Genomic DNA, 12,721 nt, shown 5'->3' on the forward strand with positions numbered 1-12,721 from the left:
TATTGTTGTTTATGAGTTTATTTTCATTGAAAAATCGCTCGCCAGCCACATCACACCCAATGCTCTTTGATAATCTACCCAGCAACCAAACGTTTGTGGTCAAATACGTAACAGTATTGAATTGGTACATACAAATTCTCACGTTGACCGAATAACATGACCCCTTGTCAATTAACCAAAAACACTTCGAATTAAGGTGAGGTTTTCTCTAGAACGCTAGAAAAAGAAAAAAAAATCTCCAATTTATATGATTGCTCGCCAATATCTCGTGATTGGAAAATGTTAGCACGAAATTCCGTGCGTTTTGTGCACGAAAATGTGTAATTTCTCATCAGAAGACAAGACGTTTCCGTGATGGGAAAAAGTCTTTTCCCCAAACAGTCGCCGAATATTGATACCGAGCACGTAATCCTAAGTCAAATCTACGGTTGTTTCTTGGATACAACCTCTTACTTTTTTTTAGTGAAATGATACTTTGTTGACGGCTAGCCGTCAACAATGCTGATGATGGTACAGCACGCAACAACCACCCTACTGCTTCCTCTCTGAGATGATCACGTTGGTCATGACGAGAGGAGCAACACAATAGTTGGGTAAAGAAGAACTGCATTATAACACACCATCGACTGGAAATGCTCTCGCAGCGTGGGGCTTTAGGTAGTGATGAAAACGTCGCTAGAACTATTCCACAGCCGCAGTCAGTTTATGAGCAACAAGAGGGACGCACATTTTTGCCTGTGGACTTGGAGACATACTTCAAGTCCCCGCGTACATCGTACGGGCTAGGCAAAAATGTGCGTCTATCTTGAAAACTGTCGCTTTAATGGCCCTTCGCTCATTTTCAACTTCTATTCAATTTTCATACTGCCGTACTCTAACGGAACTATCCACCTTCCCTCTTCTAAAGATCATTCTCTAGCTAATAAATCATCACACTAAAGCTTCATGTTAGCATTTCCAACCAACTCTGATACTTTGGTATTGGTTGCGTTTATCTTAATTCTTAATTTTTTGCTGAAACTCTTCCAGGAAATTTTGTTCTGGATCTAGCGAAAAAAGCGTGTACTACTTCATCTACCATTAGGATGCCAGCAGTGAAAATATTATACAAGGCTGGACTCAGGGCTGATCCTTGAGGTAAACTGAAGGTAATGCGGTGTGTACTATGTAGATCTCGAGCCATTGGTTGAAAATTCAAATGTTCGAGCAGACAGGAACTAATGGATTATTTAACAATGTAGAGTGGACAGTTTGAATGGTGCAATTTAAAAACTACTGCTTCCTGCCATACCGAATCATTCTCTTTCTCAACGTCAAGGAGGACCATTCCGGTGGATTTACCAGCAGAGAAGTAGCGCTTGATCTCCTGTTTGATTCGGACGAGCTGATGGATATTCGAGTGTCCGATTTTGAACCCAAATTGTTCGCGAGGAACGATTACGTCAGTTTATAGATGTCGGTTCAATCTGGACAGAATGAGTCTCTCAAGAATTTTACTAAGGCCACTCAATAACCTGATTGGTTGATAATTACCGGGGCAGATGATGTTTATATTTGCTTTTGCTAGCAACTACGGAGGCATGCTTCCATTTCACTCGAAAATATGATAATTTGAGGCACGCGTTGAAGATCTTTGTTAGGAAAATGAGACCTTTTCTTGGGAGATGTTTTAAAAATACGTTTCTGATACCATCCAATACGGGAGTCTTTTTGTATTTAATTACCCTCATGATTGATTTCACCTAATTCGGTTTAACAAGCACACATTGGTTTCATTCACTGCTGCTGTTGTTGCAGCATCACCGTCGAGTGAGTTGTTGTGTGCTGCAGCAAAGGTCGCATCCAAAGTTTCAGCTTTCTGAACAGGTGTTGCTAGTAGGCTGCCATCAACCTTGAGAGGCGGACTATGATTTTCGTAGTTGCGAAGATTTTTGTTTAGCTTCCAGAACTTGTTTCATCCATTGTTCAAGTTTTTCAGCATACCACCACAGTTTCGGAATCGGTGTTCGGAACATTTAGCTCCAATAGTGACATTAAGTTGGGACACGATTGTACCTAACCATGGGTCACGTGTGTCTTCGTACGTTTCTCCAGCGGATTAGAAGCATGATTTACTCGGGAAGAACATCTTTGTGATGGTTTACTGTAACCATCGGGACACTTATGTCTGCAGCACGTACAACGAAGTCTTCAAATAGAAAGATGGCTTAGTAAATTTTCTCCTGGTCGACTAGGTTATTGACTAGTTGAGAGTTTGGATCGATGTTATCATTGATTGTGCTGGAGAAAAGATTCCAGTTTGCCTTGTTGCTACTCCGAAAGCTGCATCCGCGAAGCACGGTAGAAGCAATGTTCCTGATGGTGAATGTAACTGCAAGATGGTCAGACGAGAGTGCTGTGTGAACAGCTGGAACTGACATTCGAATAAAGTTGTTTGAAAGGGTAAGATCTAAGGAGGAACACCTTCCTCTCCCTAGTGAGATTCATGTTGGTGTATCAGGATAGTGGACATACTCCTCATACTCCTTAAAGAGAATTTTCCCCGCTTTATTAGCTTTGACACAGTTCCACATGGAGTATCGGGATTTGAAATGAAGATGAAGAACGGCACATTACAATTTTTTAGCTTCCGTATATGTATCACGTCTAAACTGGTAGAGGTGCACCTTCTTATTCGATCAGGGGTAGTTTGCTGCTAAAATGTTTACAGGTGTTGTATTGGTGTTGATAGAGACTCCTACAGCTTCAATAATCGATGTAGACATGCCACGTTGACAAAACGACAGCCCTCTTCTGATAAAAATGGCAACTCCTTTGTCGCGATCCACTTCAAAGCACTGTCGATCCAAACGAGCTTTTGAGTAGCTTTTATGATACACGAACTGCGTAACCAGGTTTAAATAACCACAGTGACATCGATGCCGTGGGAATCCACGAAGTGAAAAAACTCCTCCATTTAGTTAATCAAGGAACGGCTGTTCCAATTCAACAGCTTGAGGAAATTATGGGTGGACAAGCAGAGCAGGTTCAGACAGAACTGGAAATTGTGAGGCTTTTGATTGGCAACTTGAAAGTCTTGCAAAAACTTCACGTGCAATCGCTATAAATTCTTCCACAGAAAATAAATCAAGTTCACTTGGATGATCCACTGAGACCGCGGGTTGACTCCTAGCAACGCTTGCATAGGAGTGAACTTGAGAGGTAATTGTTGATAGAAGGCCGGAAGGCTGATCATATCCGTTGCGATGCTGTTGCTGAGACGTTCGCTTTTATGATTGAACTTGACCTATAGCACGATTCACCGAAGGGAAATTCTTTCTATCCACTAACTTCTTCAGATACTGCAACCGGGTGGGGCTACTTTTGTAGTTGGCGGTATGATTTTGACTGTAGTTTACACATTTTACACATTTTATCTTCTTTTCCGTCATTGAGTCATCGTTAGCTTTCGATTTTATTTGATGCAGTTTACCACATTTAACACATTTCGCTTGCAGGTTACAGTTCCGCATACCATGTTCGTATAGATGACACCTGAAGCACTAGACTACATCGATTTTCTTCCGTCAGTACACGTTGACATTAAACAGTAACCTGATTTTCCGGAGCATTTGTAGTTTCACGGTACCCCTTGGAAACTGTAGCAAGTAAGCAGCAACATCACCGGTTCTGCTACAATGTTACAGGATTCAGATACTTCGGGAGACCGGCAAAAGGTGTCCTCTTATGCGGCACTTCGTCGCTCGTACCATGGGTGTAGAATGGAACACTGTATGACCGCAACAGCGCCACAGCTGCGACAAAGTGAGGTTTTCTTTTGAGGAGGTAGTCTTTCTGGCTGATGTTTTCCGCGGGCAGAAGTTGACGTAATGCGGCCACCGATTACCGTATACATATATCTGAGGACAGCGAATCTTTCGTGCAGCTACACCGTGGTTCGTGTCACTATGCTCTATTGCTTCCTGATTTCCGGGTGGGTCGGTATTGTCGAAGAAATCGGTGAGAGATTCGAAAGAGTTACTGACAGGCACGTTGAACATCGATAACTGCGTCGATGAAAAGTTGTTGATTGTAGCGATGGTAGCGAGAGTGAGCTGCTTGCCTGGTCGACGTTACTGGAGTTTATTCGAGTCCGATGAGGATCCTCAGGAACTACTAACGAGTTTCCTAGCATTGAATCAATTCGTTGCGATGAGGTTAGGCGTACTTTGCTCCTATCGTAGTTTTTACGGATAAGGATATTCACTTTTCCGGTTGGCCTAAGCTGAGCCGGCCACAGGCTTTCCGTGGGAATATTTCCTCAGGATGGACACTTAGAACGCCTGAAGGTGGAAATATTATTTTTGATACGCGCTGTCACCGAAAAGGGATGTTTACAGTTCGGGCTTTAACAGCTAACTAATATAACAAGTTGATAGCAAGTTGGCAAACCGATTGGGACACTGGAAATCTTGGACGGTGGTTACATTCAATTATTCCTAATGTTTCTTCGAGAGCGTGGTTTAAAGGATTGGGCTTAAGTCGTGACTTCATTCGCGTGATGAGTAGGGTTTTGTCCAACCACTATTCGCTAGATGCACATCTTAATAGAATAAACCTTGTGGACAGCAACATCCGTCGGTGTGGAAACGGTCACGATGACATCGATCACGCAATTTGACAATGTACGGATAATGACGCCGCCAGAGAGCAACTTTTGAATACCCTCGAGGCCCAAGGACGACAACCCTATATTCCTATCAGAGACGTGTTGGGTACAACATGTCTAGCATAAGAATTTAATTCGTTTGTCTTTTGTATCTCTTTATTATTTTTTGTTTGTCTTGTCCCCCGTCTCGATGAGTCTCATCATCGCCCACTGGTCACCATAGTCGATCGAACCCCAGACGAATCTAGAACCACACTATCGTTCATACTGGCGACATCGCTTTGATGAAACAACGAAACCCTACCCCAAAGCTCCTCCCCTTTTTCTATCCTTCGACTATGTACCTCTCTAACCTTGGGTAAGCCGCGAGTATTCGGCCCAACTCCTACTAGACATAGAATTAAGTGAATTTAGTTACAAACAAAGAACAATGATTTATCGGCTCCGTAAAGCTAACGCAACTGAGCCTTATAAATAAACGAACGAAGATAAAAAAAAATCAAGTTGATAGTTTATTCTGCTATCAAAGCATAACTTGCTATTGTTATGATATTTTGATATCATGAATTCAAGAACTAATTTTGATCCGATAGCAGAATAAGCTATTAATATGTCATCAAATTGATTAATTTACCCAGTAAGTTAAACGTTAGCTACCACGCAAACGATCACCACCATCTTCTAGAAGGAAGCTCCATCTTCCTGATGCTGGTGTTAGTGTGCGTGGGCGTGCTATAAATTTCGGTTAATTGACGTTTGAGCTTATTGTTTACAAAATCGCATACGCCGGTTTGAATTATTGTTCGAGAAAACACCCTCCAGACTTTAACTCTGAACATTTTCTAACTAGAGCCTGGAAGTCAGCAACGGCAGCCGTTTCGAGTGCAGGTGTATTTTAAAATCTTACGTTCCATTTTTAGTACATTTAACTGTTCTTCACTATTAACACACTTTCCCCTTTCAAGCTAAACCAATTGGACCCCCTCAGTTCGTGGCTCAATTTCAATTTCCACTTCATTCAAATTTGCACCGACTTCCCATGAAGCTACGACCCATGGGCCGCTAAAAATCACTCAGCATGAATGATGCGTTCGCCGAGAAAATAAATAAACACCGCAACTCATCGGTTGTGGATGCTGATGAAACTACCGAGATAGTAAGTTAGTTGTACCAACAACGCGCGATGGCAGCAACAATAGCATTTGAGGTTAAACGCTCAAACTATGGCAGCCAGTTGCAATTTAGCACAGTAGTGTCAGCGTGACTAGAAGACATCGTGCCCTCCCTCCTCCGATGCAGTGGATTCATTCATCGTCTCTGATCTGCTGTATGGTTTCACGTATGCACGTATGCCATCGTTTGATGCAATCCTCAATTTATTCACGAGGGGCACCCAGCAGGATGGTTACCAGCTCACAACCAGGCTCAGTGAGCTACTTTAAATACCAAATCGCTCTAGAGAAATCTCTTCCTCTGAGTAGTGACCAGCTGATGTGTGTGGGTGACTGCAGAAAATTTGGTAACCCTATCGATGAGCGAATCTCACTGCACCCATCTACTGCTCCATTATTGCTCTGCGGGTCAGGGCTGCTTAGATGAATTACTAGCTGATGAGAATTATTTTGGCTGTCCTCCCAAATTGAATATGATCCAAGGAAACCCTCCCCATTAGCTCGTCTCAATAATCATCGTCATCATTATCTTCATTTGCCATTGTATGTTGCTTCACCTTTCTTCCTCGTTTGGTTTGGCTGGCCGAGGGCAGAGCCACCGATGAAGATCCACTTTTCAGTACAGCAGCATTCCGATGCAGAAACAGCCACGGTAAAACTTGGTGTTCCACTCCACCGGAGAAACAGGTTTCAATGAAAGAGTATGACACAAAAATCAATAAACTCCACCAAATCTTCTCCTCGGCTTTTTTTCGCGTACAACTGTACCACTCAGACTTATCTCTTGTTTCGGGCCTAATTTGCACCGTCTTCGAGCTCATCCAAATCACTGGTTTAAATGTCAAAACACCACTTTCTCTAGCACAAATCACCTTGGACTAGCTGCGAAATGTGAGCTTGAAATTATAGACGATGAAAATGAAAACACTTCTTCACCTATTTTCTAGCTCATCCCGTATCACATCACAGCACCACCTTCCCCACGTTCGCTCTCTTTCTCTCTTACGTTCGGTCCACACAGAAATCGCGAGTTCAATGTAACAGAATAGAGGCAAAATAATCACTGCATTTGAATGTAATCACGCACTCCGACCAAGAGGCTGCACCACTTTTAATCGAAATTTTACTTCCTTTCTCTTCGTCCGTCGTCTTCGCATACACACCGAGCTACTTGTCACGAACTGCGCGTGTTGTTTTCTGTGATCGGATCCATATTATTGAAACTAATAATTGACAGTCGAAAAAAGAAGCTCGCACGCCTCTCTCTTTTCAGGTTTTGCACTACACTACACCACACTACACCAACACATTGAGGGTTTAGTGGATGAATAAAAAAAATACAGATACTGCCACCAGCAGCCGGAGTGAATAAACAACACAAAAAACAACAACCAGCAGCGATGATATTTGATGCTTCTCGAATCGTGCGGTGTTGTTTTGATCTATCTGCTGGCTTGCTGGATGTCCATCCGTCCTCCTATACCTAGGTATGGGGAGAGCAAAAGATGAGCTTGCGGGTTTGCTCTCGCTCGCGAAATCAGATCCCCCGCTGTATGACGGCGTGTGTGTGTGTTTGTAAATTTGCACACCTTATACCTCGGGTGTATTTGTGCAGCGAGCTGTCAGACGAACGTCAGAGCCTGTTGTTTGTCCTACGGTCTGTTTACAGATTTCCACTGTTGCGGAACGTGAGTGTTATACGCCGGATTGTGAGAGAGAAATAAGCTGCGATGAGAGAGGCAAACTGTTCTACGATGATGATGGAAGTATGTTTTTTCCCTCGCCCAAGAACAGTGTTGCAAGAATCGCGGGGTCTGTGAAAATGGTTGGTGAATGATGATTTATTTGCATTGTATGTGCTCTAGAAGGATTGCTTGACTTTGGTTCCCAACATTTGTTTTTGATGTTGCAAGTCTATTGCCTAGCATATAGGGTTTGAAACCATCACACTCAAGAAAGTCCACACGTCTGATCGAAAAACACTTGATTTTTCCTCGCAATCTTCCTTCCTGACCAATGGCATTTGAAATCACGAAGAGCAACCAGCAACCAACATCTAAACAGTCATCCGAAGTTTTTCCTTCGAAAAAGCATCACCTGCCGTGGTAGAATTGCCATGGTCAATGTTGGAAGAATCTCCCAACTAAAATTTTTCACAATTTAAACGCTTTGCTCATTTTAAAGCTGTATTCAAATGCTATACGATATGAGGTAACCTTTACTCAACTTCTATACCAGCAAATATGGTGAACTTAGTCAGCTACTTATGGCTGTTGGGACGGTTGGGACAAGCTCTTATTGCACTTCCATTTTCGCTTCTAAACAGATTTTATCCAGTTGTTAATGTTCAAGTCCCTAGTGTCTTATGGTCATGTTCAATCATCTGCTCTGGAGGGAACATTGGTGTTTCTGGCACGTGAAATAGAGAACAAAAATCATGCATGTTTTAACATAGGTACGCACATGATATTTTTACAATAACAAAATAATGATTCTTATCTGAATATCATAATTAATTCTATGTGAGTAATAATATAGACTTCATGTGACTCGTAAGGTTCAAGTGATTTTGGGGAGCAATTTCCAATTATGGGGTCACATGAAAGTCATATGAAATACACATTGATATTTTCCACTGGTTATGTGATTTATTTTATGATTCGTAAAAAAATATTCATGTTATATGTCTAATAACACTTGGACTCTTGAATGATTGGGTATTCAAGTTGGGTTGCTAGTTGCTAGTTGAGTGTTATTATATTCCTCCTTAGTGGAATGGTCTGTAATGAGTAAATTTGATTAATTTGTTTCAAAACCAGCGTGATTCTATTCGAACTTTTAGTAAAACGCTGTCCAGACTGGAGAGTTATAACATGTTATAACGGTTGTCAAATAATTGCAACACAGAAACCACCATCAAGATAGCGCTATAACATGTTATACTCTGATACGGGTGAATTTGTACCACAGAAACCTACTCAACTTGACACAGGAGCTGCAAAGTTGTTTTCGGAGATTCTCAACCAAACAGCAGATGCCCCAGCATCTACATCCAGAGAAAATTCAGTGCAAATGAATGATTTCCTATCAACATCAGCTCTAATCAGCGATGCTTCTACTGCTTCTATGCTGGATTCTTCCGTGATGACCAACCATGGTACACTTGACGCAACTCCGTTGCTGGATAATTCACAGAACCTTTCCAAGTCTACAGTCGCTGAACCAACCGCAAACCTTTTGTCAGGATCGTTGCCTGGTAGATTGCAGAGCTTGGAAAAACAGATGAGACAGGCAATAGTCACTCTTTCTCATGTTAATGCAAAGCTTAATGTTATTGTTGAGAAGGAAGACCAACGTAATATTAGCATGGAAAACCAGTTGAATCAGGTAATGTTTATGCTTCTCAAGCCAATGCTAAACCGTCAGGGATGTTACTGAGCTTCAAGAGGCAGAGATGCATGTACGAAATATTTGTTAAAAACGTGATCAACTCATTGTCAAAAATCCATGGAAAGCACCGTTTTACGGGAAACGGTCAAACTGTGTGCTTGCAGCTAATTGATTACTTCGTGGATCGTAGATTTCTACGTGAAGTGTCATGGACAGGGGTTAGCAAAGATGCAAATGAAATGATTGCATTTTCGAAATATGACAGATTTATCGATCTGTTTATTTTTCAAGTTGTTTTCCACGCTGATGAAATGTTTACTTTGGAGGCTTACCACAAATTTTTCAAACACTGTATTCGAAATTCGAAGCAAAGACTTGAAGAAATCAAACATCTACGTATGCCAGTGGCCAGGAATCGGCATGTCAAAAATGCAAACGACTTGCTTGAGAATGACCGAGAGTTTAGTGAAGATTCCCAATGCGATCCAAATCAACTTAATGAGGACCAAAGACGAGCTCAATAAATGGAAGTGGAGTTCCTAGACGAGGAGTCTTCCTTCAAGGAAGAACCTTATGGAGAATCTTCTCGCATTTAGTTTTGTTGCTAAATGCATATTCGACCTGGTCCGATGATTTTTCTTTTAATAATTTGTTATGAATTCATTTACTTTGAAAAATAAACAATGTGGATATGAGCTTCTATTTTAACTATTACATACATTCTATAGATGGAAAAGTATGATGAAGAGGTAGAAAAACGACTTCATTGTTAACAACTATAACAACTAATTTGCATAGAATTTGCTCTAAAGGATACATCTTCTGGTTTTTGCAGGTAATGTCTGATGAATAAAAAACAAGAATATTCATTGATGGTATGGGATTTATGAACAGATTATCAAATCGTAATAGCTCTGATCCATTGATTCAAAATTGGATCTGGATAATTCATTGAGATAATCGTTTTGTCATTCATTAAAAACCATTTATCCGGAAACGAATTTTTCAATGTGAAGCTTCTCGATAATTGTATGATGGAATACTTGTTATTGTCCTCTTTAAATGGATTTGTCAAGGAAGGATAAGGTACTGTTTTGTCTTTCAGATTTGAATTATAACTACTTTCCTCAGATAAACGATTAATGATTTGTGATAATGGTAATCGCCCTGTCCTAACAAGCTTCTTAATTTGCTGTAAATGGTTTTCAAATGGGTAGGATGAAATCGAAGGTAGAGCACCAAACTTTTGAACCTCATCTACAACATGAGCTAAATTATGGATATTACTGGTGACTGAATTAAATTGTCTGTTGTAGTTAGTGATGAAATCCTTGAATAAAATTTTAGCTACTGGTAGGTAACAATGGAAATAGCTACTAGAGAAAAATTTTACCGCGCAGAAAAGATTTGAAATATTTATGAAATTACTTTCTTTAAGAAATTGTTTCAGAAAGATGATACCTATGTAGTTTAAAAACGAAGCACATTCTGAAGCCTGCCAGTGGTTTACAGTTACTGCTACGTACAGAACGATGAATTTCTAGTGGTAAACGAATTGTGTCCAGTTGTTCTGAAATGGATTTGATGTCATCTTTCCATCATTTAGCTGCGTCCAGACCGTTGTGACCATCTTGGTATTCAAGAAGTAGTTTCTTCATAACTCCAAGATGAAGTAGATGAAGCGAGTCAGATACTATGACATCTTCAACTATATCTATCGGTAGCTTTAGCAGTGGAGTAACGACTGGTTACTTGAATAACTTTCCATTTTCCCGAATCTTGTAGTGTTGATAATGTCCTTCATACATCCATTCTTGAAAGCCAGAATCAGTTCTACGAATTGCTGAAGTGTTGGGAAATATGTTAGTTCGTAATAAAGTTCAACGATGACCAACTGTGCAGCACTTAAAACAGCCGTGTGATGAGCTGAAATTCACTACCCCTACCATAAATGAGAAAGTGTTATTAAAATAATGTTTTTAAGTGTTTGCAAATAATACCTTTTATAAACGCTCGAGCAGGTGAATCACAAATAAATGTTCGAATTTTTACAAGCATCTCAAACCCGATAATTACCAATCCATTCTCTAAAATTGGAAGGATTTCACTCGCACACGGCTCTAGAAATTGTTCGATTTTCTTCGGTTTCGAGCGGTCATGGAATCAATTTCTGGCATACTATGGATATTGAACAAAATTGGCCACACTTGATCTGTACCATTAATGAACAAGGGTAGTCCATCAATGTTGATGTTGATCAAAACTGAACATGATTCGTTCAAATTGGCGAAGCACCGTCTAAGGCAAATTTCTGAAAGGCATAGTATAGGATTACATTTTTAACGATTAAAAAACCAAAATCTTAATCATCCTACCAATCCCTTGATGCCAGTATTGGCCTCCTTCTATAGATGATATAGGTTTCTTATTCCGTGACGTTGATAATAGACGACGTGGATCCGTAGGTAATTTTGAATCCAGTTCATTTAATCTCTGCAACAAAGGTTATTATGCTCAATACCCCCCAGCTCCGCAAAAATGTTTGGAGATCACCGGTCTTTTTTTCCTCCTCAGATTTTTCAAAGTCCATACGTGGTACAATATAAAGCTGATTCAATGATTCGTCACTAGAACTCTCAGAATCTGAACTTATCATGGACACATCTTCAAAATAATTGCTTTTGCTGGGTTCCGGATGAGATGTGGGTGATTCTTCATTTGACGATATATCGGACTGATCTTGAATGGATTCTGGAAACTCAAACACTGGACCAGGGACGTTTACAGTGGAATTGAAATCTTTCTCAATCGGTTGGTTTGCTGCTTGGAATTGTCTGATAACCACTGTATTACGTATTTTTTAACTTTTCTTCTAAAATTACCACTTTTCGGCAGCATTTGCCATTTCTTCCTACAATCCATTTTGAAGCTTCAATAGCTATAGTTTCTAAAAATATATTCAAAATAAAAGATGCAGTGCAGCTTTTCAATCAAGCATTTTATTGAGCTCAAGGGCAACTGTTAAGAGTAAAGATGCATTAGCAAACTTAATACAGGAAAACATTAATTTGTAGCATCAAATGGCGATATAAAGCGTATTAAGATGTTCTTTTGCAACAATGCTTCAAAGCCTTTGCAATGTCAATTTAATGTATTTGGCATTTAACATGTAGATTTATAAAAGTTTACATTAATCTTGCTTATATACAGATGTTAATGTGCAATGTTATAATGCTTGTGGTTACTTGGGATATCCAGTTTATCATATTTGGCTATTCCAATTTTTCCAAATTTTCTTTTACAGTTCGGAAAAGCATTTGTTGCTTTTCCTATTTGTTGATCAATATGTTTATTCTAGCAGAGATTACTTTCTAAAGTTACTCCTAAAAGCTTAGCTTCTAATGATATTGACAACTTGAAGCCACCTTTTTTTCTTTTTTTTTTCTTAAAACGTGTTCATTGATTCCATTTAATGTTTGTTACAAGCACTTGTTTGTTTTTTGTTAGTTTC

At 40.1% G+C, this 12,721-nt stretch overlaps 1 protein-coding gene across 1 annotated transcript; it reads right to left on the minus strand.

Annotated features, from left to right (window-relative positions):
• Positions 1-10,958: 10,958 nt before the first annotated feature.
• On the minus strand, positions 10,959-11,709 carry LOC135703046 (uncharacterized; the record flags this gene model as incomplete). Its single annotated transcript, XM_065224153.1, is given in 4 exon segments — positions 10,959-11,152; positions 11,211-11,375; positions 11,378-11,521; positions 11,586-11,709. Coding segments are annotated over 4 exon segments (627 nt in total), but the record flags the coding sequence as incomplete, so codon positions are not given.
• Between the last annotated feature and the right edge of the window lie 1,012 nt (positions 11,710-12,721).

Source organism: Ochlerotatus camptorhynchus, unplaced genomic scaffold, assembly GCF_037179485.1.
Source record: "Ochlerotatus camptorhynchus isolate MF236.1 unplaced genomic scaffold, CSIRO-AGI_Acam_v1.1 ptg000207l, whole genome shotgun sequence".
NCBI classification, from domain to species: domain Eukaryota; kingdom Metazoa; phylum Arthropoda; class Insecta; order Diptera; family Culicidae; genus Ochlerotatus; species Ochlerotatus camptorhynchus.